Below are 27,235 nucleotides of genomic sequence, written 5' to 3'. Positions count from 1 at the left end.
ACTCTTCCTGTTTTCAAACTATTCCTGTTGAATCGAAATGACTGAGATGGTAATAAGCTGGTGCTAGAATCTATCTCCACTCTGAGACTATAAGCTTCATGGTGAGAAAGACTTTGTCACCATCATCTAGTGCTTATAGTAAATAAATGAGCGAGGGGATGGATGGGTGACTAGATAATAGTAGTCGAGGAAAGAAGGAGCTTTTCCAGAAAATCGTCATTTGTCATTAATTAGAGAATGAGAAATTGATTCAGAATTAGGAAAATTTTATAAAAGAAGGGGTCCCTAACCTTCTGATCAGTTGTAAGATAACTTAATCTCTGCCTGTGAAGTATGCTAACAAGAGATATTCTGTGCTCCAGAAAGCCTGGTGTGATCTGATGAAAGGAGTAATTAGAATAAGTCAAGGATGAAGGAGGATGTTGACAAGATAGAACAGGTATAGGAAGATTTTTAGTTGTGACAGATTTAGAGAATAAAGACATGGAGGTAAGATTTTTATAGGTATCAGCAATTATCAGAATTAGGAACCATAAATGTTAAAACCTTTATGATGGAAATAGAGGATTGAAAGAAGAACTTAATTTTACAAACTGGAAAATGTTGGTGCTCCTATAAGAGGTGGAGATAGCTTTGAGCATTAAGGGTTAAAAGACGGGTAATTTGGGAACAACCCAAGTGACTTAGTAGGGGAGGGTATAGTTTTGTTTAGGATGGGAAGGAGATTTGAATTGGCAGGAAAGGAGAAGAGCACTTAGAGAAATTGTGTTTTTGAAGAACCCTGGCTTAAAGAATACTCACAAACAGCTGAGGTTTAAGAATGTGCTTGGGATACCAGGACAAAAGTGATGCTTCCTATGGCTACAGTCTGCTAAACAGGCAGAATGACTAGGATACCCAAGGTGACTCTAGGCTACACTATGTAGGAACCTAAATTAGATGGACTACAAACCCTAATTTGTGAAGGAGGGTGTGGTCAGAAGCATTTCTGTCAGAGCATCCAGAAGCCCATCTCCAAGCATTGGGGCATAACTCTGGAATACAGGAAGACAGCCACAGTGGCAGAGGACTGACTTGGTGATAGGGTGTGTAATGTAGTTTGACAGGTCTGAAGCCCAGCCTGAGCTTTGAACACTGTATGACCTTGGGCAAGTGACTTATCAGCTTATCCTTGTTGGTTCTATTTGTCCATCTGGAAATTTCAGAAACTAGTCTTGGATAGGGATCTCTGGATGAGCTTTGATGTGTCTATGAATGAACCCCCCGAAATTGTATATGTATAATAATTCTGCTTGCCTGAATCTGGGTAGAGGATGTGCTGCTTTCATCATATTCTCAGATGGGTTTGTGACCCACAAAAAATTGAGAACTGTGTGACAAAAGTAGTCTCTCAGGACCCCTTCAACTTTTATTGGGTTTCTATAATTCTGTCAGAATGACATCTCTTTGAGGTTCACAGTCTGAGTGTCCAGAACTTGCTAAGCCTAGAAGTAACACCTGGTGGTACAAAATAGAGTCTTTACGTATTATACTCCCCTGTTATTTATGCAGGCATACCTCAGATATTGCAGGTTCTGTTCCAGCCCACCGCCATAAAGTGAATCATGAACTTTTTGGTTTCCTGATGCATATAAAAGTTATATTTACACTATACTATAGTCTGTTAAGTACATAGTAGCATTAAAACCAACATACATACCTTAATTTAAAAATACTTTATTGCTAAGAAATGCTGATGATCACCTTAGCCTTCAGTGAGTCATAATCTTTTGCTGGTGTAAGGTCTTGCCTCGTTCTTTATGGCTGCTGACTGATCAGGAAAGAGGGTAGTTGCTGAAGGTTGGGGTGGCTGTGGCATTTAATTAAAATAAGAAAACAATAAAGTTTGCTGTATTGATTGATTGAATCTTTCTTCACAAAAAATTTCTTCATAGCATGAGATGCTGTTTCATAGCATTTTACCACAGGAAAACTTCTTTCAAAATTGAAGTCAGTCCTCAAGCCTTGCTGCTGCTTTGCCAACTAAGTTTATGTAGTATTCTAAATCCTTTGTTGTCATTTTAACAATGTTCACAGCATCTTCACCAGGAGTAGATTCCATCTCAAGAAACCACTTTCTTTCCTCATCCATAAGAAACAACTCATCTGTTCAAGTTTTATGATGAGATGACAGCAATTCCGTCACATCTTCATGCTCCACTTCTAATTCTCTTGTCATTTACACTTATCTGCAGTGACTTCCTCCACTGATGTCTCGAACCCCTCAGAGTGATACATGAGGGTTGAAATCACCTTCTTCCGCATTCTTGTTAATGTTAATATTTTGTCCTTTTCCCATGACTCAAGAATGTCCTTAATGGCATCTAGAATGGTGAATCCTTTCCAGAAGGGTTTCAATTTACTTTGCCCAGATCCTTCAAAACAATCACTGTCCATGGCAACTATAGTTTTATGAAATCTATTTCTTAAATAAGACTTGAAAGTGAAAATTACTCCTTGATCTGGGGGCTGCAAAATGTATGTTATGTTAACAGACATGAAAACAACATTAATCTCGTTTTACATCTCCATCAGAGCTTTTGAGTGACTAGATATGTCATCAATAAGCAGTAGTATTTTGAATGGAATCTATTTTGTGAGCAGATCTCAAAGGTAAGCTTAAACACATGTGCTGTCACCTAGGCTTTGTTTCATGTATAAAGCACAGACAGTGTAGATTTAGCATAATTCTTAAGGGCCCTAGAATTTTCAGAATGGTAAGTGAGCATTGGCTTTACCTTGAAATCAGCAGCTGCATTGGGCCCTAACAAGAGAAACTCCTTTGAAGCCAGGCATTGACTTCTCTCTAGCCAGTCCTGTATAGCATTCTCTTCCAATATAAAGCCGTTTCTTCTACAGATTCAAAATTTGTTGTTTAGTGTAGCTTCCTTCATCAGTTATCTTAGCTAGATCTTCTGGATGTCTTGAAACTTCTCCATCACCACTTGCTACTTCACCTTGCACTTTTATGTTAATGGTGGTGACTTCTTAAACCTCATGAACCAACCTCTGCTAGCTTCCAGCTCTTCATAGCTTTCTCACCTCTCTCTGCCTTCACAGAATTTAAGAGAGGGCCTTGCTCTGGATTAGGCTTTGGCTTAAAGGGAATGTTGTGGCTGGTTTGAACATCTGTCTAGACCACTAAAACCCTCTCCATACCAGCAATAAGGCTGTTTTGCTTTCTTATAATTTGTGTGTTCATTGGAGTAGCACCTTTAATTTTTTTAAGAACTTTCTTTACATTTGCAACTTGGCTAAGTGATGGAAGAGGACAAGCTTTTGACCTATCTTGAGTTTCAACATGCCTTACGTTTGCATTACGTTTGTTGTCTTATATGGGTGTGGCTTGTGGTGCCCCCAAAACAATTACAATAATAATATCAAAGATCACAGATAATCATAAAACATATAATAATAATGAAAAAGTTTGAAATATTGCGAGAATTACCAAAATGTCACACAGACATGAAATGAGCACGTGCATTTGGAAAAATGGTGCCAGTAGACTTGCTCAATGCAGGGTTGCTAAAAACCTGCAATTTGTTTTAAAAAAGGAAATAACTATGAAGCACATTAAAGCAAAGCAGGATAAATTGAGTTGTGCCTGTACTCACCTCTCCCTCATCCTCCATGACTTTTCTGCTAGGCCCCCTTCAAGTCATCTCTTTCTCTACTGATAACTGAACTTTCCTTCCTTTCCTCTTTCTCTTTTAACCTGCTGCTGCTTTGGATCTTCTTTATATTGTTGAGTTTCTCAAGTGAAAGCAGTGTTTAGTGGCCAATGGTGATATATTAGAGATAGGAGTGGGAAGAGAGCAAGACAAAGCCAGTCATCATATTTTTCTATTCTCACTTGCTTTTGTTCTTTTCCCAAAGAAAAGCTAGTAAGAAGAGGGTGCACATCCAAAAGAGACACCATCAGCACTTGGGACTTTGCATGAATTGCATGGTGTTTATTGAGGAAGCCTTTTATATCCTGAACATTTTCAGAGACACTTACTTGTACTTGAAAGGGCTGGTGGATTTCCTCTGGCTGTAGGTCCTCAACTGTCAACCTAGATGTAGGATAGAGATCTTATCCTTTACCCCCAGTGTTCATCTCCACAAGTCCCCTCCCTTTAAAGGCTCAGGGCAGGGTAGTCGCTGCCAAGTAGGTAGCTACAAGACCAGTTCTTCAATTCCTGGTATGATGTGGGAAATAAGAGTATAGTTTTACCCAAAATTTTGTTGGTCCTGCTAATTTAGGCTTTTTGGTAGTGTTAATGTATACCGTAGGTTAAATACATTTTTGTCAGCTTGCTGGAGACCTAACCTCCGTATAATGTTGTAAAACATCATTTCTGTGAGTAAATATTTATGAGTTCTAAACAAGTGAAATTTTATAAGCTAAATGATATATGAAATACAAGCTATTTGGTCTAAAAATTTAAGTGCAGTTTGTGCACTGGGGCTACTAAATCTGATTTGCACAAAATCATAGCATTCCAAAATGGTAAGGAGCAATGAAAGGTGGAATCATAGAAAAAGGTGTTAAATTATTAAGTTGTGTGGATTTGGTGAAGGAAAAGAAGTAAGAAGGGCTTAGAAAGCGTTTTACTTAAGGGATGAAGAGTCAAGAAGAGCATGGTCTCAATGAAGAGTTGTCAAGATTCTTAAATCTGAAGCATGTGCTAAAATATGATAGCTGGAGGATTGGTCCAAACATACAGGTGATCCGTAGGTGGATTGGCTTTGTTGGTTAATAGTCCTTTTGAGGCTTTTGTGTGCTACAGATTAGCTGTTTGTTATATATATCCTTATTGGAGTAAAATCTGATTGCATTGTTGCCTGGCTTATAGACTTGTTGCTGAGATCATTGAGTGCTATGGTAGTAAACTCCTCATGAAATTGGTTCTTGGCAGCAGCCTTGAAGCTACTGCATATGGAATAATGGAAAGACTGATGGATATTCATACATTAGCCATTTGAGAATTTATTATGAGCAAGGAATTGTTATTATGTATAGTCAGTATTGAGATCCTTTTTTTGGCATACACCAATGTATGTTTGGGAGAACTGAGAAGAGATTGGTTCCACTCGAATGAGTGTTCTGAGGAGTAAGTGGTAAAGCTTGGAAGATGAGATTGGAAAATCTGGTGGCTTGAGACCAAATTGGAAAGATTTTATCCTCCAGGAACCAGGATTTCATATAGGCTGATTTTGTTTTGTTTTGCTTGTTTGATTTTAAAGAAATAAAATATACATGGCCAATCTAAAGATTTCAAAGGGAGAGGAATATGAAGTAAAAAATGAAAGTTTTCTTTCCACTTTCCTAAACGTCTGTTCTCATTCCCCAGAAGTAACCACTGTGTTAATATTTTATCATGCAGCCTTTATTTTTGTCACACGCAAATACAAGTATTTGTCTTTCTTATCCCAATGGAACCACACTTTAGACATATTCTACATTTTGCTTTTTTTCACTTAACAATATAAAATCAGAGGAATGTTTTAAAAAGATAACTCTGGCTTCAGTGTGGAATATGATATGGTTAAGCATTTGTTCAGTAAGTTACTGCTGAGCATGTACTATGTGCCGGGCTTTGTTCTAGGCCCCAGGGATACAGTGGTGGGCATCATTTCAGAAGGCACTGCAATAGCCCAGATGAGCGTTGAGAGTCCTGAAAGCCAGGAGGGTGGGTACAGGAACACTATTGTGATAAAATTAATAAGAACAGCTAATCAAGTGGTTGTGAGAAGTGAGTGACCAGGATATATTTAGGATGGTTTCAGGGTGTCTAATTTAGGAATTTAGTAAACCACGTTAGAGAAAACAAGGGTGTGTATGTGTATGTATCTGTGTGTATCTGTGTTTTGGGAGAGAGGGCTTTGTGGTATGGAGGGAGTTTGGTTTGTTTTCTGATAGGCAGAGGAAATAAAGGTCGGAGCTCAGGGCAGGTAGGAGGGAGAGTTGGGAATCTTTTTTTTTTTTTTAGTCTACGGTATTTTCTGCTTGCTTTTCAGGTGCTTTGAACTCAAATAAACGAGGAGAAATTTGCTCTTGAATACTGGAGACTTAACGGCAATGGGGCCACGAAAGAAAAGCGTTAAAACCTGTCTTATGAATAATGAAATCCCAGAGGAAACAATATCAGATGAAACAAAGGACTATATGAATCAACTTTCACATGAAGTACTTTGCCATATTTTTAGGTAAGATTTTGTTTGGTTGACTTTCACCTACCTGCAATGTATAAGACCAAATCCTGGAGCTGTGCTGTCTAATATGGTAGTCACTAGCTACATGTTGCATTTAAGTTTAAATTAGATAAAATTAAAATTCAGCTTATCAGTTGTACTAGCTACCTTTCAAGTGCTTAGTAGCCACGTGTGGCTGGTGGCTACTGTATAGTACAGCACAGAGTACAGGTAGAAAATATTTCTTTTGCCACAGAAAGTTCTGTTGGATAGCTGGGCTTCGTGGAATTTTTATTGGCTGATAGATTTGTTGACTTTTCTTATCACATGATAACAATGCCTTGTATGTAAAATATAAAGCAGTGTTTCTGACTCTCTTTACAACCCACAGTGAGAAACACATGTTGCTCAATGTGCACATACAGGTAAGTGAGTGAAACAAAAGTTTTGTGAAATAATACCCATCATTGCTATGTGATGCACACATTTTGTGATTAACACAACACAAGAAAAGGTTTTTTTTTTTAAAGCAAAAAAACTTTTAAAAATTATATTTTTACCCAAACTGCGTTATAACAACAATTAAAAAAAAAGAAAGAAAGAAAACTGTTATTCAAGTTTCCACTGCTCTCTTCTTTTAGTCATTGTCTTTGTTTATACCATTCCGATAAACAAATTCTGTAATACTTTGTCTCTGGAGTTAGAGACCTGAGTTTGCATCTTGGGTTCATTGTTTACTAGCTATGGAACAGTGGTAGATATAAAGGAGATATTAGGATTTAGTGAGATAATGCATAAAAGCACTTAGCACACTACATAGTATAAATGCTTGGTAAGCTTTAATGGTTATTATTGTGTTTTACCTTTTTTCATATTGCTACCTGGTCTTCATAATTATCATTTTAGTCATGCTTACTATTCCATTGAATGTGTATGTGACATCATATTTGCTATTTCCCTTGTCTGACATCTAGATTTTTTCCACTTTTTCTCTTTTCCTTGCAATAACCTTTCAAGCATCTGGATTTTCTATTAGATTATTTACCTAGGAAAAATTTCCACATATGAAGTTCTTAGAAATGTTTTGAAGTTTTATAAATTATTGAATATTTGCAGATTATGAAGTTTTAAAATAGTTAAGGAGAGTTATTTTAGGGGACCATAAGCACTTTATTTTTGCTTGCTAATATAAATTTGTATTAGTCTTTATCTTCTGTAGTTTGTTATTTTGTGACACAGTGTAGTTTTTGTTAATTTGGCTCTGTCTGGGAATAGACAATTCAATTAAAATATTAGGAGGTTTTTTTAACATAAAGAATGATAGCAGTGTTCATCTGGCAGAAGAAAAGTCTGCCAGAATAACCAGAATTTTTCAGAAAAAAGAGTCTAGCCCTACCAAGATGTTCAAATATATTCCTAACATTTGGTTCTGGAGAAGACAGCCAGACAGTTTGTGTGTTAGTCCATTTTGCGCTGCTATAAAAGAATACCTAAGACTGGATAATTTATAAAGAAAATAGGTTTATTTGCTCACAGTTCTGCAGACTGTATGAAAAGTGTAGTACTAGCATCTACTTCTGGTGAGGGCTTCAGGGAGCTTCCAAACAAGGTGGAAGGTGAAAGGAGCAGGTGTGTCACATGGTGAGAGAAGGAGCAAGAGAGGGAGGAGGCATGTGAGTTCACATTGCCAGAGCTCATTGTTCAAAGAAGCCTGGCACCAGGCCATTCATGGGGGAGTCTGCCGCCATGACCCAAACACCTCCCTCCAGGCCTCACCTCCAACACTGGGGATCGAATTTTAACATGAGGTTTGGAGGGGCCAGATATCCAAAGCATCCATATCAGTTGGGTACGACAGACAACATAGGCTGCCTTCAAATACGTGTGGGGATCTGGTTTATGATAAAGTTATATTTGTATGAATAAGGAAAAGTTGGGTGGATTATTTGGTGGTGATGTCACAATTATCAACGTAAAAGTGTCATTCTTATCTGTCATTTCTTACAACTAAATTTGAAGTGGATCAATGAATTAAACAATAAAGCCATTAAAATTCTAGAAGGTAAAGCAGCTCTCTCAGGTGTAGAAAAAAAAAATTCTAGAAGAAAGCATAGATAAATTGCTTCCAGGGATAAGTGTTAAATGGTGGTTGGATAATGCTTGCCTGTATTATGAAGAAATTGGATGATATTTTAAATTGAAAGTAGATTAGTTAACATTTTGCAGTTCAAACAATATTCAAATGGTAGAGGTGAAATCAAGTAGCATGTTACCCTCTTACAGCAATTGGCAGAAGGTAAGAAGAATCATGAACTAAGCTGAGTTCTTGAACTCTGTATGAGATGTTTATTCTAAAAATAAACAGATTAAGTTTTGTTTTATTTTTAGCCTTCTAAAGTTTTGATTTGAGGACTCATGTTGTAGTGTTGTAGTAACTACTTAGTGTGCTTTCATGAAACAAGAAAAACTATGTCCTTCCTTAAGAGAAACCTAACTTTGCTATACCTGCTATGCTAACTATGTCTTTTCTAAAATGTGAAATATTTGATCTGCCTTTTGAACTCCAGCTCTTTGACTATATATGTATAAAGAAAAAATACATTTCTTTTAAGGGCAAATATGATGTAAAAGAATCTTGATTTTGTGATTACCGATCTGTTTATATTTAAAGGGAGGGAGTATAATATTAACCCAGACAAATACTTTGGATAACAATCAATTATTTAGAAAAAAATATTATAGTAGCAAACTTGATTTCAAAAACAAATTCATTATTTTTCATTGTTTATAAAATGTGTAATTATGTAGTTCCCAAAAAATATTTATTCTTATTTCTAAATTATAGAGACTATAAATTAAGTTATGGCTAGTGGTGATGCTTTTTTTGTAGAAAGTTTCATTTGATTTTATTCTCTTTATTTAAATAGTTTTAAAGGGGAAGGAAGAGGGTCCAGAGATAGAATAAAAGGGAACAGAGAAATATTAATAGTCAGCAAGCATATATGGACTTTTCTTTTAGAATTAGCAAAAATTTAAGTGTTAGCTGTTTGTGTTAGTGTCCGACCAAAGTGTCTTGACATTCCTGCCATTCCTCCCTCTTACCTAGCCATATTACTGTTTGCAGGTGTAACTTTTCTGAGCTAATTTTATGACTTGTAAAATGGAGTAATAATGGCATTTAGTATATCAATGAGGATTCCAGCAGATAACAGAAGATACACTTAGCTGGAATTAAAAGATAGTTTAATGCAGGGACTATTTACAGAGTTAAATAGTCCCCATCTAGGGTTAAGGGAACCAGTAAGTGATACTGAAGAATTCATCAGGGGACTAGCAGTAACAGAAAGGCAGCATTGCCACCTCTAGCCCTCCAACGGTGCCTCCCATTGGCCACATTCAACCAACCATTAGCCAGTGGGCTAGGGAGCACAGCAGGGCAAAGAGAGAAGGAAAAAGGACTGGGAAAGGGCTGTGTCGCCAACAGAGAAACCAGCTACTTACCTTTTAAGGTTTTTGTGAAGCAATGAGTATAGTACAGTGTTTGTGACACAGTGCAGGCTCAATGAAGGGTAGCTCTTTTTTTTTGGCCAAATTTAATCTAGGTGTGTGTGGAGGAGTGTTAAGAGAAAGAGAAATGAGATTTTCTGATCTTTCAAAATATATATGGGTGTTATTAGAAACAGAACAAGAGCAGAGGTTAATTGAAAAGTTTCAGGAAGGAAAAGATATTAAAGAAGATTAGAAAAGAGGAAATTGTTACTCAGATGTGATATCTTCACTTAATACTTATGCAGTACTTTTATCAGAGTGTGTGACCTTAAGGGTAAAAGATCTAGGAAAAGAAATTGTATACTATAAAGTTAGTATACATATTTGTTAATGGAGAAAATAGTAGTTTCTGGGTGGTGGGGTGGGTTGAAAGAGCAGAATCACTATAGGAATGGATTCTTTGAAAGATAGGAAATAACATTGTCCATGTTCACGTTAATTAGTTCTCTCTGATCTTTCTTTCTTAGTTTCCCTTATCATCATACCTTGAAATGCACTGAGATTTTTTTTCTTCCTTCTTTTCTTTCTTTGTTTTTAGATTTTCTTTGTCTATATTAAAACTCATAAGAAGAAAAGCAGCTTCTATCAAATGCCATATGGAGGAAGCTCAATGTATTATTTGAATACCTGAGTATTTGCTAACTTACTGGTTTTTAGTAAAAAACTATTATGCATGTTAACCTTAAAACGCCTGTGAATGTTAAGATTTTTATTTCATTTTGAGGGGTAGGAGAATGGAGGGAAGAAAAAAATAACTTACCGATGAGAGGAAGTACTTACCCACTTGATAAATATGAGTTTCTTTCTCTCATAAAGGTACCTCCCTCTGCAGGATATCATGTGTATGGAATGTCTTTCCCGGAAGCTAAAGGAAGCAGTGACCCTGTATCTGAGAGTCGTGAGGGTTGTGGATCTCTGTGCAGGGCGGTGGTGGGAATACATGCCAAGTGGTAAGTGGATTTAGGTATAGTCGAGCCCTACTGGAGAGTAATAATAATGATCCCCTAAAACATTTGTTGTCTTTAGAAAGGCAATCTAAGTCACCTTGTATGCAAGGAGGCAGGATTTTATCCAGATGATTTATGTTGGCTTTAAGAGTTGGCAAAATGCATTTTGCCTGAGGTTTTACTCTTCTAATGCCTGCTGTTTTCATTTCCTACTACTTAAGAAACTATATCAGCCTGTTTCATACAGATAGGATTGGAGAACACTTACTGAGCCTTTGAGTAACAAGTATATGTGTATCATGTTAGACAGTGTGTCCATTAGTCTATGATGCAGGTTTTCTGATGAATGATAACGTTTTCCTGTACACCTTAACTGCACCCTCTAGTTAAATGAACACTTATTTTTGTAAAACTGTTCTAATAGGCCACAGAAATTGTGCTTCTGGAACTTTCGCTTCTTTAGTTTCACCACTTTTCAAAGGTCTATATTAAGTCTTGAAGATTCTCAAATAAGGCACTGGCCTTGCAGGTGAAGAACTCAGAGTTAACAGCTTAACCATAAGAGATTGTGCTCAGTTGAAGAGACCATCTAAAAAGAAAGTTGATGACTTTAGCTACGCAAAGCATTCCTAAAAGGGAAAAATTAAAATGAAAGGCCAATCGAGGCTTCTTTTCAGTTAAGACGAATCCATTAATTAGTTACTATTGTTTAGCAATTTCAAATCTTTTTACATCACCCTTTTTCTGTGATGTCTGCATTTGAAAATATCGTGGGGCTCAGGGGGGCATAAAAAAAGCCTTAGTAGAAGTAAAGGGCTGAGGAGATAGTTGTCTTGTTCTGTTCTGTATAACTGAGCAGACAACCTCTGGAATACTGGAATATTGTGTGGTTTACAGTGCTGCACCCTTTCAAGGATCATCAGTCAACTGATAACTCTGTCAGTTGGCCAGAGTCATTATCAATATATGCTTTCTTGTGAAGAACATTGCAGAGATCTGAGGCTAGAGCTTAGCTTTGTGGGAGGCAAACCACAGTTGTCGTCAGATACTTTTTAAAAAGCCATTCTAGGGGGAAAGTATTTATCTTATTCCAGAGATTGAGCATTTATACAGATAAGAAAAAAATTAGGGTAGTGTGAAAATGGTTGTCTTATTCCTTTATTAGATTTACTTTAGTAGAGGTTAGACCAGCAGGAATCCTGGAGATGGGATTAATACACTTCATAAAGAGGCAGGATGGCAGAGCTCCCATGTGATGCAATTTTATGCCACCCTGGAGTTTAAACTCTGATCATTGCTATAATTATATATACTATATATATGATACTATAATTATAATATAATGCTATATAATGGTATTTTATGGTTTACATATGTGATCTCTTTGGGTTGTCACGCCCTCTCTATAAATAAGCTATTAATAGAGCTTCCTTATTTCTTTGGTGAGAGGCAATATGTAATATATGACAAGAGTATGGACGTTGGCAGTGGTCAGACTTGTTTTTGAATTTCAGCACTACCACTTAGTAGCTCTTAAACTCTTTTTACTTCATTTTTTACGTTTGTAAATGGATGATAACCTTTTTGACTTTGGTTGTGAGAATGAGAAAACATGTAAAATGGTTAGAACACTGAATGTCTCAGTCAGTAAAGGTTACCATACAAGAGAGTAATAAGAACTATTATTATAATTACAGAGACCAAGTAATCTCCAGGGTCCCTTCTTACTCTTCATTTTTGTGATTCTAAAGTTAACATATCTGGACTAGTCCTATATGAAAACTTAAGTAAGATTTAGTCCTTTGGGGCTTTATTTTTATTCTGAACAGTTAATATTTTAATTTGTCGTTAGTGATCTGGCAGTTGGCTTTCTGACAGCTTCCATTAAAAATAAAAAGCCCCTGTAATAGATAACACATCATCTGTATGAGACTTGTCTCCCTGCTTATATAGCTAACAGCTCCTGCTGTGGAAGTAACCTCTCTCTCAGTTTCCATCTTGTTGGTTCCTACTATGTAGCACAACTGGCCTTCCAGGAAGACAGCTTCTTGTCCAACTCAGCATCCCCTCAGTTTGGATCACTCTTGTTCTCTTAGCTAACTTGTGTCTGTTTTTTCCAAAAGAATTAATTGTCTAAAATGGCAAGGGAGGAATAAATACCAGGGCAGAGTAATTATTAGGAAATGGATAGAGTAAGAGAACCTAGTTTGAGATGCAAATTAGGTTGGAACTGTGAGCTTCCTGAAGATGAGGACTACATTTTATTTATATTTTTAATTAGTGTTCTACAGAGCCCTGGAACTTTTATAGACCAGAGAGCACCTTTGGGAGAGGAGGAGGGTGGTGATGATCAGGTGGATGGTCCCTCTCCATCCACCAATCAAGTAGGTCCAAGTCATCTGGGTTAAAAGTGTGTTTTTTGCTGAAGATTTCTGTGCCTTAAAAACAACAACAAAAAGTCACTTATGAATTAAAAACCTCAGTTATAAAGTATTAACTCAGAATAAGTGGAGTTTCTGACACATTTCCTCTGTTACTAAAAGAATACATTTTCTGTTGTAACTGTTTGTTTAGCTATAGTGTTAGCCTTATGAAAATTTAAAAAGGAAATTCTTTCTTTTTTTAACTTTTGATAAAAATTACAAGTGCCTAGTAAATGTTAATGAACAGAAAGATTCTGGCTCTAAATACTTTTGAACTTCTCAGGCTTCACAGATTCCAGTTTTCTAACACTATTGAAGAAGATGCCAGATGTCGAACAGCTATATGGCCTTCATCCTCGATACCTTGAGAGGCGAAGAGTAAGGGGCCATGAGGCTTTTAGCATTCCAGGGGTCCTAGAAGCTTTGCAGGCATGCCCAAACTTAGTGGTGAGTGCACCTGGTTGGCCATTTTGGCATCAACTTGTTGAAGAAATAATAGGCCAAAGAATGATAGAACATGTTTACTCATATACAAATTTCATCCATAACAAACTTTTCCTTTAAGTTCCATTGTATACTTAGCATCTTATGGTACAGAAATAGAAGTTTTATATGCTAAATTTAAAACCTTTCTTATGCTTGCTTTGGCATTATTTTCTAGGGTGTTGAAACTTCTCATTTGGAGTTGGTAGAATCCATTTGGACGTATATGCCACATGTTCATATTTTGGGGAAATTTCGTAATCGTAATGGAGCATTTCCAATTCCTCCTGAAAATAAACTGAAAATTCCTATAGGAGCCAAAATTCAAACTTTACATTTAGTTGGTGAGTACATGTTTCTTGGGTCACTTGGAACTCCTTGAAATGCTGTATAACTGAATATTCATTGAAAGGGAATAATGAAAATTTTGGAGATGGCTTTGTTGATTGATAATGGCAGAAGAAATGCTTGTAAGACTTGTTTAAAAACTCAGGTTTCCTATTAAAGACCCATGGGGAAATATACTGCTTCATATGTGTGCATTCTCCATTTAAATATTTTTTGAAATTATATACCAATAATTTCAACCTAAATAAATAGTAAGGGCAGATATTTTCTCAAATACAATTTATGTTTGGCTTAGACTTCTTAAAGGAATTATGGGGGACCCTGTTAATACAATCTGACCTTTAATAGTCATTTAGTATTTTATTCAACATATACGTATTGAGTATATGCTGTGTTCCAAGAATTATTCCAGGTATTGGAGGTGGTCTGAAGAGCTGGAAATTTCTGAAACCGGGTCAGGTGGTAAAGGGAATGCAGCATGGCAGGAATAAGAAGTAGATCTTAAATAAGACGCATACAATTATGGAAGAAGAATAAAAATCTCTAGCAACCCTTCATTTATAAGATCAGGGAGTTGGCCAGGTACAGTGCTCATGCCTGTAATCCCAGCACTTTGGGAGGCTGAGGCAGGAGGATCGCTTGAGGCCAGTAGTTCAAGACCAGCGTAGGCAGCATAGCAAGACTCCATCTCTATAAAAATAGAAGATCAGAGAATGATTTTAATTAGGAACTTGGATATCTTTGAAATTGGATTTTTAGATAATAAAAGGATTCTGTAATATCTATAGTTTATAATATAAGCTCATTAAGGTCAAAGACTGTTTTTCTAGCTTTATATTTTCCATGATGCCTAACACAGTTCATTGCAAATATAAATGCTTCTTAAGGTAAATTTTATTGAAATGCATTAATTCATGTGATTCATTCAACAGTTTAATACTTACTGTATGATGGTTATATAAAGATGTGTAGTAAATTAATGAACATGATTGAAGGAATGGATAATTGCATCCTTTGTTTATAGAGTGGATTTGGGGCAAAATGTAGATTGAGCATAGGGTATACTGTCTTCACTGGATCTGTCTCACCCTTGCTACCTTGAGTTTCCTAATCAGTATAATCAGTACAACCACCTTCATGGTAGATGCTAAACTTAACTTTGTGAATTCTGCATATTGCATCTCATCACTTCTGCTTTTCTTCTTTTGGTCTCATCCCCAGTTTTACTTCCCTTCCCAAGTGTTGCCATACAATGTGTGTGCATAATTCAAGCTAAATTTAACTAGGCTGTTTTGAGAGGACTAGGTTAAGGAGTAATACTTGTAGGTTACATTAGGAACATTCTGCAGAATTTAGCTTTTAAAGAACTGGCCATTCAAGTACTCCAATTTTGCTTTCTCTGGTTACTCTTGCTAGAAGGGCTTCTACTGTCTCAAGTTTAAAAGCTGTATTGAACTGATTTTGCCAGTTACAGTTTGTTAAATGCCATCAGAAATCCAAGGACAAATCCTTGAATTTCTCGCATAAACTTGTGTCCCTTCCTCAGCTTTTCTCAAGCCCACAGTGTTTAGACAAGTTTCTTGGGCAAGTTTCTCAAACTGCTTTCTTCCATTTAGAATTTACAAATTATTCTGCTTTCTTCCACATCTCCTGAACTTTCCCCCCTTGTTCTACACCACTGTCCTTCTTCTAGACCTGGTCCGCTGTGAGTGTGATTCCTAGTACTGTGCCACTCAGGAATCAGAGGCATAAAATACCTGTATCAGTTTGAAATGCTGAAATAAATAACTGTCAGATTTCTCACTGTCCCAGAACCGTGCTGGCTGGCTTCTGTCACATATTTACTAATCATTGTGATTCGTGTATCTGTAGAAATAGCTTTTTAAGCTCTATCTCTGGATGTCTTCTAGAAACCACAATACTGACATCCAACTATCCTGACTTTGTGCTGAGAAATTTAGTTTTTCTACTAGTGGGGGAGTGGGTATTGGTAGTACAGTCTTCAATTTGTGTACTCCATGTCCATCTTCACAATTTTGCTTTTAGTAACCTATTTTCACTTTATATCTTCTTGGCAAAGGATCCTGGAAGAATTGTAAGATTATGAGAAAGGCTTACGTATGTAAAATGTAGAAATACTTTTTAAATTCCATCTTCCCATATGCCTTTTCTAAAAAAATTTACAAAGTGGGCTTTTATGGTTTGCATAAATTGCTCTTTATATTAATAAGTCAGTTTTAAATAAGCTACACTTAGTTGATTTTAATTATATAATTTGTTATAATAAAAATCTCCTTGAAGGATAAATTGTCAATTTGAAATACAAACTCTTGAACTTACGTACAGAATATAGGGTATTTCTGTAATGTTATCGTTTGTTCCTTTTTTGTATTTGTGTTTTAGGGGTGAACGTTCCTGAAATTCCTTGTATCCCAATGCTAAGGCACCTTTATATGAAGTGGGTAAGACTCACTAAACCACAACCCTTTAAAGACTTTCTTTGCATCAGCTTAAGAACTTTCGTCATGAGGAACTGTGCAGGTAATGGTACACAATTGTGGTAGAATTAAACATATGCAATTCTAAAAATACCCTAAAGCAAACTCTGTAGCTACATGTGTAAATAAAATTATGTTATGCTATTACTATTTATGTTTTATAACTTATGAAGATAAATGTACTTTTGTTTTAAAGATATTAGAAATATGGTTTGTGTTTGATCTTAGCAAAAAGCAAAACAAACAAAAAGAACAACAAAAATAAGTCAGAATATCTCTGTGTTTTTTATAGACACTTTTTACTTTTCATAAGATTGTTTTATTAGATTTCAGTCAGCTTTGTTTGTCTCTGGTCTCCTAATCATCCTACATATAAATAGTTGTTTCATCTAATCTACCTTAAACATTGTTTTTATGATACTATTCTTCTGAACTGAAACCTTCATTGTCCCTATTGCCCTAGAGCTGCGGTCCCCAACTCCTGGGCTGCAGGCCAGTACCAGTCTGTGACCTGTTAGAAACCAGGCCACACAACAGGAGGTGAGTGGCAGGCAAACAAATGAAGCTTCATCTGTATGTACAGCTGCTCCCCATTGCTCACATCACCGCCTGAGCTCCACCTCCTGTCAAATCAGCTGGACACTCATTGGAGTGAGAACCCTACTGTAAACCACACATGGGAGGGATCTAGGTTGTGCGCTCTTTGAGACTCTAATGCCTGAGATGATCGGAGGTGGAGCTGAGGTGATGCTAGTGCTGGGGAGCTGCTGCAGGTACAGATTATCATTAGCAGAGAGGTTTGACTGCACAGAGACCATAATAAATCAATTGCTTGCAGACCCATATGAACCCTATCAGTGAGCGGCAAGTGACAATTAAGCTACATCGGGGGGCAGGCTTTCTAGTGGCACGTGAGTTTATGTACTTCAATTGTACAGCTGCATCTGGTGGCAGGCTTTAAGTCAGAATCCGACACTTATTTTAGTCCACACATGGCCTGCCCATTATTTTATTTATCACTTCCATCCACGCTTCTTTCCTCCCCCCGTGCACTTGTCTCAGTCAGTTTTGTTAAGCCCACAAGCTAACACTAGCAAAAATGAGTAAAAAGCAAACATCGCTGAGCTTCTTTGGAAAGGGGGCAGGACCCAATGATGAAACAACAGAAGACTCTACAACAAAATGAAAGCTGCATTTAAAAGAAAATACCAAGATTCCTACTTACATTACAGGTTCATTACAACAGGTGATTCACATTCTCCAAGCCCACTTTGTATATGTGGTGACCGGCTATCCAATGAATCCAAAACTGCTTCTCCACATGGAGACCATGCACCCTGCGTTAAAAGACAAGCCTTTGGAGTTTTTCAAAAGAAAAAAAAAAAAACAAACATGAACACGAAGAACAGAAGCAATTATTGAAGGCCACCACTTCATCAAATGTGTCTGCACTGAGAGCATCACTCTGAGTGGCTAACCACATTGTCAAAGCTGAGAAGCCCTTCACTATTGGTGAAGAGTTGATCCTGCCTGCTGCTAAGGACATTTGCCATGAACTTTTAGGAGAGGCTGCAGTTCAAAAGGTGGCACTTGTTCCTCTTTTGGCTAGCACCATAACTAGACAAATTGATGAAATAGCAGAGGATATTGAGGCACAATTGTTAGAGAGGATTAATGAGCCACCGTGGTATGCAATCCAGGTTGATGAGTCTACCGATGTTGACAACAAGGCAGCAATGCTTGTTTTTGTGCAATATATTTTTCAGGAGGATGTGCATGAGGATATGTTATGTGCATTCTTGTTGCCAACCAACACCACAGCTGCAGAACTATTCAAGTCTTTGAATGATTACATATCATGAAAACTGACTTGGTCATTTTGTGTCAGTATATGCACAGACGGAGCGGCTGCTGTAACTGGACGGCTTTCTGGTTTCACTACTCGGGTCAAGGAGGTCGCTTCTGAATGTGAGTCTACACACTATGTCATCCATAGAGAAATGCTGGCTAGCTGAAAAATGTCACCTGAACTAAACAACGTTCTTTGGGATGTGATTAAAATTATCAACCACGTTAAAGTACATGCCCTTAACTCATGTCTGTTTGCACAGCTCTGTGAGGATATGGACACAGAACACACATATCTTCTCTTATATACAGAAGTGAGATGGCTTTCTAAAGGTAGATCACTGGCCGGGGTTTTCAAGTTATGAGAGGTACTCCAGAGATTTCTTTTAGAAAAACAGTCACTGCTGGCAGCACATGAGACAGAATGGGTCGCAAAACTTGCTTACTTGTGTAACATATTCAACCTGCTCAGTGAACTCAATCTATCACTTTAGAGGAGAATGACAACTGTGTTCAAGTCGGCAGATAAAGTGGTGGCTGCATTCAAAGCCAAGCTGTAATTATTGGGAGGATGAGTGAACATTGGGATTTTTGACATGTTTCAAACATTAGCAGAGATTTTGAAAGAGACTCAGCCAGAGCCAGCTGGTGCACGATCACCTATCTCAGCTTTCAAAAGAGTTTGAGCATTACTTCCCAACCACAAAAGATCCTTGAACTGGGAAGGAGTGGATCCGTGACCCATTGGTGAATAAGCCAGATGAATCGACTTTATCTGTGCTCGAAGAGGTCAACTGCTCGAGATCGCAAATGACGGTGGCCTTAAAAGTATGTTTGAGACAACTTCAGATCTCCATAGGTTCTGGATTAAAGTCAAGGTGGAATATCCTGAGATTGCCACAAAAGCACTGAAAAGCCTGCTTCCATTTCCAACATCCTATCTTTGTGAAGCAGTGTTTTCTGCAGTGCCAGCAACCAAAATGAAATTACGGAGTAGACTGGACATAAGCAACACACTTCAGCTGTCACTGTCTCCCATCACTCCAGATGGGACCATCTAGTGGCAGGAAAACAAGCTCAGGGCTCCTACTGATTCTGCATTATGGTGAGTTGTATAATTATTTCATTATATATTACAGTGTAATAATAATAATAGAAATAAAATGCACAATAAATGTAATGTGCTTGAATCATCCTGAAACCATCCTCCCCTCCCTTCCCCCAAGTGAAAAAATTGTCTTCCATGGAACTGGTACCTGGTGCCAAAAAGGTTGGGGACCGCAGCCCTAGAGCATCAAGTAGGAACTACTTTGCATCGGGGTTCATAATAACAAGGACCCCCCCCCTTATTCTTGTCCTTATTCTGACTCTGTTCCAATATATACCTTCTTTTAGTGCCTGTTGACTACACAACTATACAGCTTTCACCTCAGTGTCTTCCCTTAATGCTGTGTTAGTGTTTCCTTATCCTGAGACACACTCTTCCTTCTTCCTCTTTACTTATATACATCCTTCAGGCTCTGCTTTTTCCAACTTATCTTCCTCTTCTCTTTCTCTTATTTATGGAATGTAGCAAATCTTATTTTTATACTTGATGCATTATACCTTTTTATCCTCTTATAATTATTTATGTTCTATCTCCATGTGAATTACAGGCTTTCTGATAGTCAGGACCATATCTTTTATGATCTTCCATAGTCTCTACAACACTGGTCACAGAGAGATGTTTAAATGATTGAGGTGTTTACTTGAGTGGAGGATCAAACTTTCATCTTGGCTTTTTCCCCTTAGTTATTTTGAGCTCAAAACTATGGAGACTTCAGAGAATTTGTAAAATGTACTACATATCTCTCCAATGGTACTGAAAACTCCTTATGCTGAATAAGTATATAGTTAACAGGCCAGCTTTCATTTGTAATAAGAATTATAGATTGTAGAGAGCCAATAATTCAGCTGTCATTTTAAGACACAGAATTTATAAATTATTCATTTTAGTCACTAAATTGAAAATTCATTTTTAAGGCATTTACATTGTTCTAGTAAAGATTTTTTTTTTTTCCCCAGGACCCACAAATTCCTTGAAATATGTCCCTTTAGTAACAGGCTTAGCCTCTGCCCGAAACTTGGAACATTTAGAAATGGTTCGAGTTCCTTTCCTTGGAGGTCTCATCCAACATGTAGTTGAAGACAGTTGGAGATCAGGTATTCATTTTCTTTAGTTACCAAATATCTTAAAAGTCAATTTTAAAAATTTATTAAGATTTTATTTAGTTTCTCTTACGAGCCTTTTTAAAAGAAAATGCTTGTAATTTGTGCTTTTTCTCTAGATAGGTAGTTAACAGTTAAATCTAACTGGCTATCTAAATTAAAATAAAATATCATCAAGTACCATTGGTAACAAATAGACATTGTTATTAATACTGTTAAAATATAATGAAGAGTAAACACTATTTTTAGACATGTTGTCAGTTAATCAAGTTCAATATAAGTGAACTTCATTACATTGAGTCGGGGGATGGAACAAACTCCCTCGAGACCAACAGCATTATTTTATGGCTATAGCTAACAGAATAAAAGTCAGAAGGGAAAAGAATGCCACAGTGGGTCCATTCACTGGAGAAAAAACCTGGAGAAAGCTGCCAAAAGCTAAGAGTTTGTATAAAGGTCCCTAAAAGAGAAACAGAGACTTTCCTTCTCTGGTGAGTATTTAAGGAAGACCCTCGAGGAGTCAACATATCTCACACAAAAATTAATTCCAGATGGATCATCGATCCAAATGTGTGAAATAAAAGAATGAAGTTTTTAAAAGAGAACTTAAGAGAATGTCTTATTGATCTTGGGTAGGCGAAGATTTCTTAAACAGGACACCAAAGAGCAATTACCATAACTTAAAAAATTGTTAAACTGGACCAAATTAAAATTAAGATATTTTGTTCATGAAAAGGCATGATTAAGAGAAGGAAAAGCCAAGCTACAGAGTGGGAGAAGCCATTTGCAATACAGATATCAGATAAACGATTTGTACTGAGAAAATATAAAGACTTCCTGAAATTAATAAGAAAGGACAGGCAACCCAACAGAAAAAAATGGGAAAAGACTTGCATAGAAAAGCCTTTACACAGGAGGCTATCCATATGACTAGTAAACATATGAAAAAATGATAAATTTTACTAATCATTAAGGAAATTAAAATCTCTGTGATACACAAACACTAAAATGACTTCACCTATGCATGCCTAATATGAAAAAGATAAACAATAATGTTGGCTAGAATGTGGAGCAACAGGGCCTTTCTTATGTTCCTGTTGAGAGTATAAATTGAGATACTGTTGTATCATATCTACTAAAGTTGACTATACACATAACAATAGTTGCATTCCTGGCTTAAAACTCAACAGAAATGTATACATATGTTCACCAAAAGATGTATTCAAGCTTGTTCACAGAAGCACTGTTCCTAATAGACCCCAAGTGGAAACAACCCAAATGCCCACCAGCAATAGATTGGGTAATTAACACATTGACTACCACACTAGAAAAAAAATTTTTTCCTTGGGGTCACGGTGTTTTATTGTGAAAGTAGAATAAAAACTTTGAAAACAAAACGGTCCTTTCTAATTTAATGAGAAATTTGTTATTTTTTATTATTTTCTGTGCATGAGTTATATGCAACTTGAAAAATAGTTCACGCAGCTCCCAAGGTGAAAAGCCGTGTGTATAAGTTACATATGCTTCATGAGGCCCTGGGCTCAAAACTGGCGTGAGTTAAATACAGCTCACATGGCAGTTAATGTGTTAAAATGTGGTATATTCATACAATAGAATATTATGCAATAAGAAGGGACAAACTACAGCTACATGTAACAGTATGGATAAATGGCATAAATAAAATGTTTAGTGAAAGAAGCCAGACACAAAAATATCCATACTTTGTGATTTTATTTATAAAAATTCAAAACAGACAAATCAGTCCTTTGTGAAAATTCATTGAGCTATGCATTAATAATGTGTGTCCATTTTGTATGTAAATACAAGTTTCAAAAACATGAAAAAAAATTAGTTGAAGTTAAAGTAGTGCTGGTCTTGTTCCATATGATATATTGGAGGTTCAAAATCCGGCCAGAAAATAGCAGAATCCCTTCTTTACAATTGTTTCACGAGAATCTGGCTTTCTGAAAATCCTTACTTAGCAGTCTAAATCTTTTGGAGTAGTTTTCAGATGCCATCAGAGTGTGTTTTCAGAATGGGTATCTGTTTTCATCTCTTTTTAGGAGATGACTACCAGTGATATTTCATCTTGAGATATTTAAATGTAAAAACAAAACAGATTTACTTTTAAACAAATAATTATCATCTATTGTGTGTATAAATGCTTTACTGAAAGTGCTGTGGTCAAAAGAAATGCTTATTTTTGTTCCTTGTCTCCATTAGGTGGTTTTAGAAATTTGCACACTATTGTTTTGGGAGCTTGCAAAAATGCTCTTGAAGTAGATCTTGGTTACCTCATCATCACCGCTGCCCGTAGGTGTGTTTCCTCTTCACATTGTGTCTTTTGTCATGTAATTATATGGTTTTTTTTTCCTGTTTTACAAAAAACTTGGGGAATGTATGTGTATATGAAGTTCAATTGTTCCTTGTTCAGATTTAAAATACAGAAGTGTTGTTTAAATAGCAGATGAGTATCTCATAGTGGTCCTAATGTTGTGACTGATGACCAGTTGAACTGCACTTCAGACCCGGCAAGCTCTGAAAAGGTGTGGTCTCTCATCAGAGAAAAGCAGTTGCCTATCTGGAAGTGCATGAGTCACAGAAGTCAGCACTGAAGCTCTGGTGTCTGTACCCCTTTCAGGAATCATTGTCTCAATCCCTGGATGATTTTCTGAATTGTTTTAGTTAGTTGCTGATAATATTTGCTATTCAGAAATCAATATTTTAAAACAGCTTTTCCAAAATCTGACCTTGTAACATCTTTATATTTTTTAACCACATATTGCTATCACTTTATGCCACATTTACTGTTTCTGCATATCTAAGGTTTGCCTCTACTTCTATTTCTGTATTTTCTTTAAATTAACCATTTTTTAAAATTTACTCAAAAACAAAACTCTTACTTTCCATCAGTAGAATATTAAGAATATAAGTAAGATAAAATGTGTTCCTAAGTTTAAGTAGGTATTGTTACCTACTATAGAACTATACTGTTGTTAAAATGGGCCATTAACAACTAGTGTAAAAAAAGTGTTAAAGAAATACCAGCACCACATGCAGATTCTCACTTTGACTAAATCAGGTTTAGAAAAGCGCTTGAAATGATACATGGTTCCTACTGTGTAATTTATTATTACTTAATGTATAGCTTTAGGTACTACCTAAAATGTGCCTACGTTTTACAAATATTCCTTTAAAGGAAATATCTCTGATATTTTTTAATGGAGGGGGGAAAATTATTGACATCTGTGACACTAAAAAAATCTCAAACTTCTTTCAGAGCCTTACATTAGAAAGAATCTTTGATTCTGATGGCTTTCATTTTAATCTGATATGTTTTATCTCTTTGCTCATAGGTTACATGAAGTTCGAATCCAGCCTTCCCTAACCAAAGATGGTGTCTTTTCTGCACTAAAAATGGCAGAGTTGGAGTTTCCCCAATTTGAAACCCTTCATCTGGGATATGTAGATGAGTTTTTGCTACAGAGTAAGACTTATCCCATTTTATTTCCTAGAATTGCTGTAGAAAACTTACTTGACAAACTGAAATTTGAATTGGAATGTGCCTTATTTTCCTGAATATCAGATAACTTAAAATCTTAGGTGCTCTCACTTCTTGAAAAAGAAACTTTTATATTAATGTCAATGATTTTTTTCCATATTGCCTCTGATTTTAGCATATTATAGAAAATATAATGATTAACAGTACACCAAGAAAAGATCCTTATCTACATTTGATATTGTCCTCATTTTACTGCCCAAGTTTCTTTCCCATTCTGCTTCATTTTTTTCACAGAATGTCATCCTTGGTTCCATTGTTGAATTTGATCTGCCACACTTCTTGAAGCTTTTGATGGTCCTCTCAAATGAGGTCCCATTCCCTGTCCATGCTCTTCATTTCCATAATAAGCCCGCTGGGGGTTCTGGATTTTCCAGATAGTGTGAGCATATAATGGTCAGTATTATTTAATGATGATTGCTGTTGGAAGGCTTGTTCACAGCATTTTCTAGAATGCATTTACAATTGGGAGCTCATACCTTTGGGTCTGAATGCATGTCAATTCATTACTCAAACTTTTTTTCCATGTGGCATTAATGAGACATGGAAGAAAATTTCCAGGACCAACATGTTTTTACTTTTTCAAGAATTAATTTCTACCCCATATAATTAGTAACAAATCTTTCTTGAACTCTGTCGTATCAGATGATACTTTTTCCTTTGAATCTAATATACAGCATAGAACAACATAAGAAGGCTGAATTTCTCTAATCAGCACAGTCCAGGTCAAAAAAATGACTGTGACTGTTTTTTATTTCTAAAATATGCTACAATAATAGCTGTGGGTTTCTTTTAAATGTTCACAGTTCTCATTAATACAGGTAAAGGATTATTTTTAAAAGAGAAATCATCCTTCCTTAGCCAGTTTAATACATGAATCACTTTAAATCTATATAGCTTTGAGAAAGATCAGCTTTTCTCCAAAATAGCTTTAAAAAAATGAACTGATGTAATGATTTTATGTAAAATTAATGTATTTGATACCAAGCTTTTCTGGTTTTGAATGTGATTATTAACATTTCCTGTGCTTCTATAATATCTGTATAGCAACTTAAAATTATTAGTTTGGGAATTGGAGTTTTTTCTGTAATTTTATTTTGTGTTTTTCCCAAAATCTCATAACTAGAAAAATTTTGTATCTTCAGGATGGCCACATTTAGGACTACTGAAGGATTGTCTTCAAGAGAGTTCTCTTTATAACCAGTTATTTCCTTATGGTGTTTCTCTTTCCTCACCACACATTTTCAGTGGAATAAAAACACTTTATAACCAGGCATGGTGGCTCACACCTGTAATCCTAGCACTTTGGGAGGCCAAAGCAGGAAGATTGCTTTAGGCCAGGAGTTTGAGACCAGCCTGAGCAACATGGTGAGACCCTATCTCCACAAAAAATAGAAAAAATAGCTGGGTGTAGTGGCATACACCTGTAGTCCCAGCTATTGGGAGGCTGAGGCAGGAGGATTGCTTGAGCCCAGGAGTTTGAGGTTGCAGTGAGCTATGATGATGCCACTGTACTGTAGCCTGGGTGACATAGTGAGACTCTATCTCCAAAAACAAAAACAAAACTTTACCTTCTTGACTACCATTACCTCAAACAGTTTTCAACATAAATTGTTTCATAGTCTCTTTCATATTTAATACTTTCTTAGTGTTGACCTTTGTACAAACCATTCCATTCTTATTCACTGAAGTCCAGCTCTTTCTCCCCTATATATGCCCTCCTCTGTTCCTCCAAAGACTGCCTAGGATTCTCTGTTTAAGAATAGGCACCAGGTGCTTCTAACAGACCCATCTCAAGAAGGATGAGAATTCACTGCTCAGTCACACACTTTGACTTAGTCTCTCTCTTCTCAGTAATTTAGACTTGAAGCATCTCTCCAGGAGTTGAGGGGTTACCTCTGGTAAAACTTGAGTTACTTTTTTGTTACAAAGAGCCTGACAAAATAAATAGAAATATCACCTTTATCCCCTGACATTTACGGTAAGAATGGCAGTACCAAATTGGGGAAATGGATATGCTGGAATATAGATGCTGTGTTTTAGGGTTAAAGAAAAGTGACTGGGCTATAGGTAAGTGGCTGACACGGTTAAGATGCTGATGATGTGTTTGAAAAAATCAGTGACCTAAAGATGAAACCTTAGAGAAGAGCTCTTTGTTCATGTGGATTTATGATCTCAGAGCTTAATGTGAAGGTGATAGGGAGCTAAAACTCAGTGAAAACTTCAGAAGTAGTGTAGAGGAATCTTTATTCCTAGAGCTTTGGAGAAAGTTGGAATTGAGGCCTGCCTGTTGTTAATCATGAGACCTTAGCAAGTGACTCCTTTTAAGTCATGTTTTCTCATTTTTTAAATGGAGATAAGTTCATTTCCTGCTTTTCTCTTGGGTATCTCTGAGGAGTTAATGAAAAAACAATATATATATTTATAACAATCTCTGACATTCAGGAAGTATTCATTAAATGGTAGTCTTTACTTTTAGTTGATCTATGGGCTGAAAAAAGAAAAGAAATAAAAATGAATCCCAAGTGATATCATCAGGGTTTTGAGGGAGTTGGCCAGAGGGAAACTCGAATAACAGGAACATAGTGGTAATCTCAAAAGACTGAATACAAGGCATGGCTTTGTCATGTTAGGCTATAGCATTTATGCAGATAATGCCAGACAACAGGGTCAGTTCAAGATTTACTCTATCTTAAGGTAGAAAGGCAAGTTTCATCTTGAGTCCAAAGGGCAGGAAAAAAGTCCTTACCAGGAGGCTAAAGAAAATAGCTAAATTGTAAAGGATGGATTAAGGTGAAATCTTTAAGAAAGCTAGTAAATACCAAAAACAGGGACTATGGGAGAGAGACTGTGAACAATATAGAAGGTAAAATTGGAAGAGTTTGGAGTAGATTGATTGTTTTAAACATGTTCCGAGCCAAAGGTATAAATCACTGTGATGTTGAGGGCAGCTTCACCAGAGCAATAGTGTTTTCTTTGTACTATGTGTACAAAGGTTGGTTGCAAGGACTGTGAGAGACGTGTATTGAGCTCTTGTATCCCCAGTGCTATGCTGGACACTAATGGTGTAACTATGAACTAACTAGGCATCATCCCTTCAAGGAGCTCTCATGATCAATGGACCATCTTGGAGAATGAGGGGCCGGCAGGTGGGAG

At 36.6% G+C, this 27,235-nt stretch overlaps 1 protein-coding gene across 5 annotated transcripts in view; it reads left to right on the top strand.

The window, feature by feature from the left end:
* FBXO38 (F-box protein 38) overlaps window positions 1–27,235 on the top strand; it is a 54,846-nt gene that overhangs the window by 1,607 nt on the left and 26,004 nt on the right. For all 5 annotated transcript variants that reach the window (XM_045551426.1, XM_045551425.1, XM_045551423.1 and 2 more), the window contains exons 2-9: window positions 6,043–6,231; window positions 10,582–10,715; window positions 13,419–13,582; window positions 13,797–13,962; window positions 16,370–16,507; window positions 20,377–20,514; window positions 22,744–22,837; window positions 23,877–24,007. In XM_045551426.1, coding sequence (XP_045407382.1) covers window positions 6,104–6,231; window positions 10,582–10,715; window positions 13,419–13,582; window positions 13,797–13,962; window positions 16,370–16,507; window positions 20,377–20,514; window positions 22,744–22,837; window positions 23,877–24,007 — 1,093 coding nt within the window. In that variant the 5' untranslated portion in view covers window positions 6,043–6,103. The remainder of the gene's footprint in view (window positions 1–6,042; window positions 6,232–10,581; window positions 10,716–13,418; window positions 13,583–13,796; window positions 13,963–16,369; window positions 16,508–20,376; window positions 20,515–22,743; window positions 22,838–23,876; window positions 24,008–27,235) is intronic.

The sequence above is a fragment of the Lemur catta genome, chromosome 5 (assembly GCF_020740605.2).
Source record: "Lemur catta isolate mLemCat1 chromosome 5, mLemCat1.pri, whole genome shotgun sequence".
Taxonomy (NCBI): domain Eukaryota; kingdom Metazoa; phylum Chordata; class Mammalia; order Primates; family Lemuridae; genus Lemur; species Lemur catta.
This window is presented reverse-complemented; position numbering and strand designations above follow the sequence as displayed.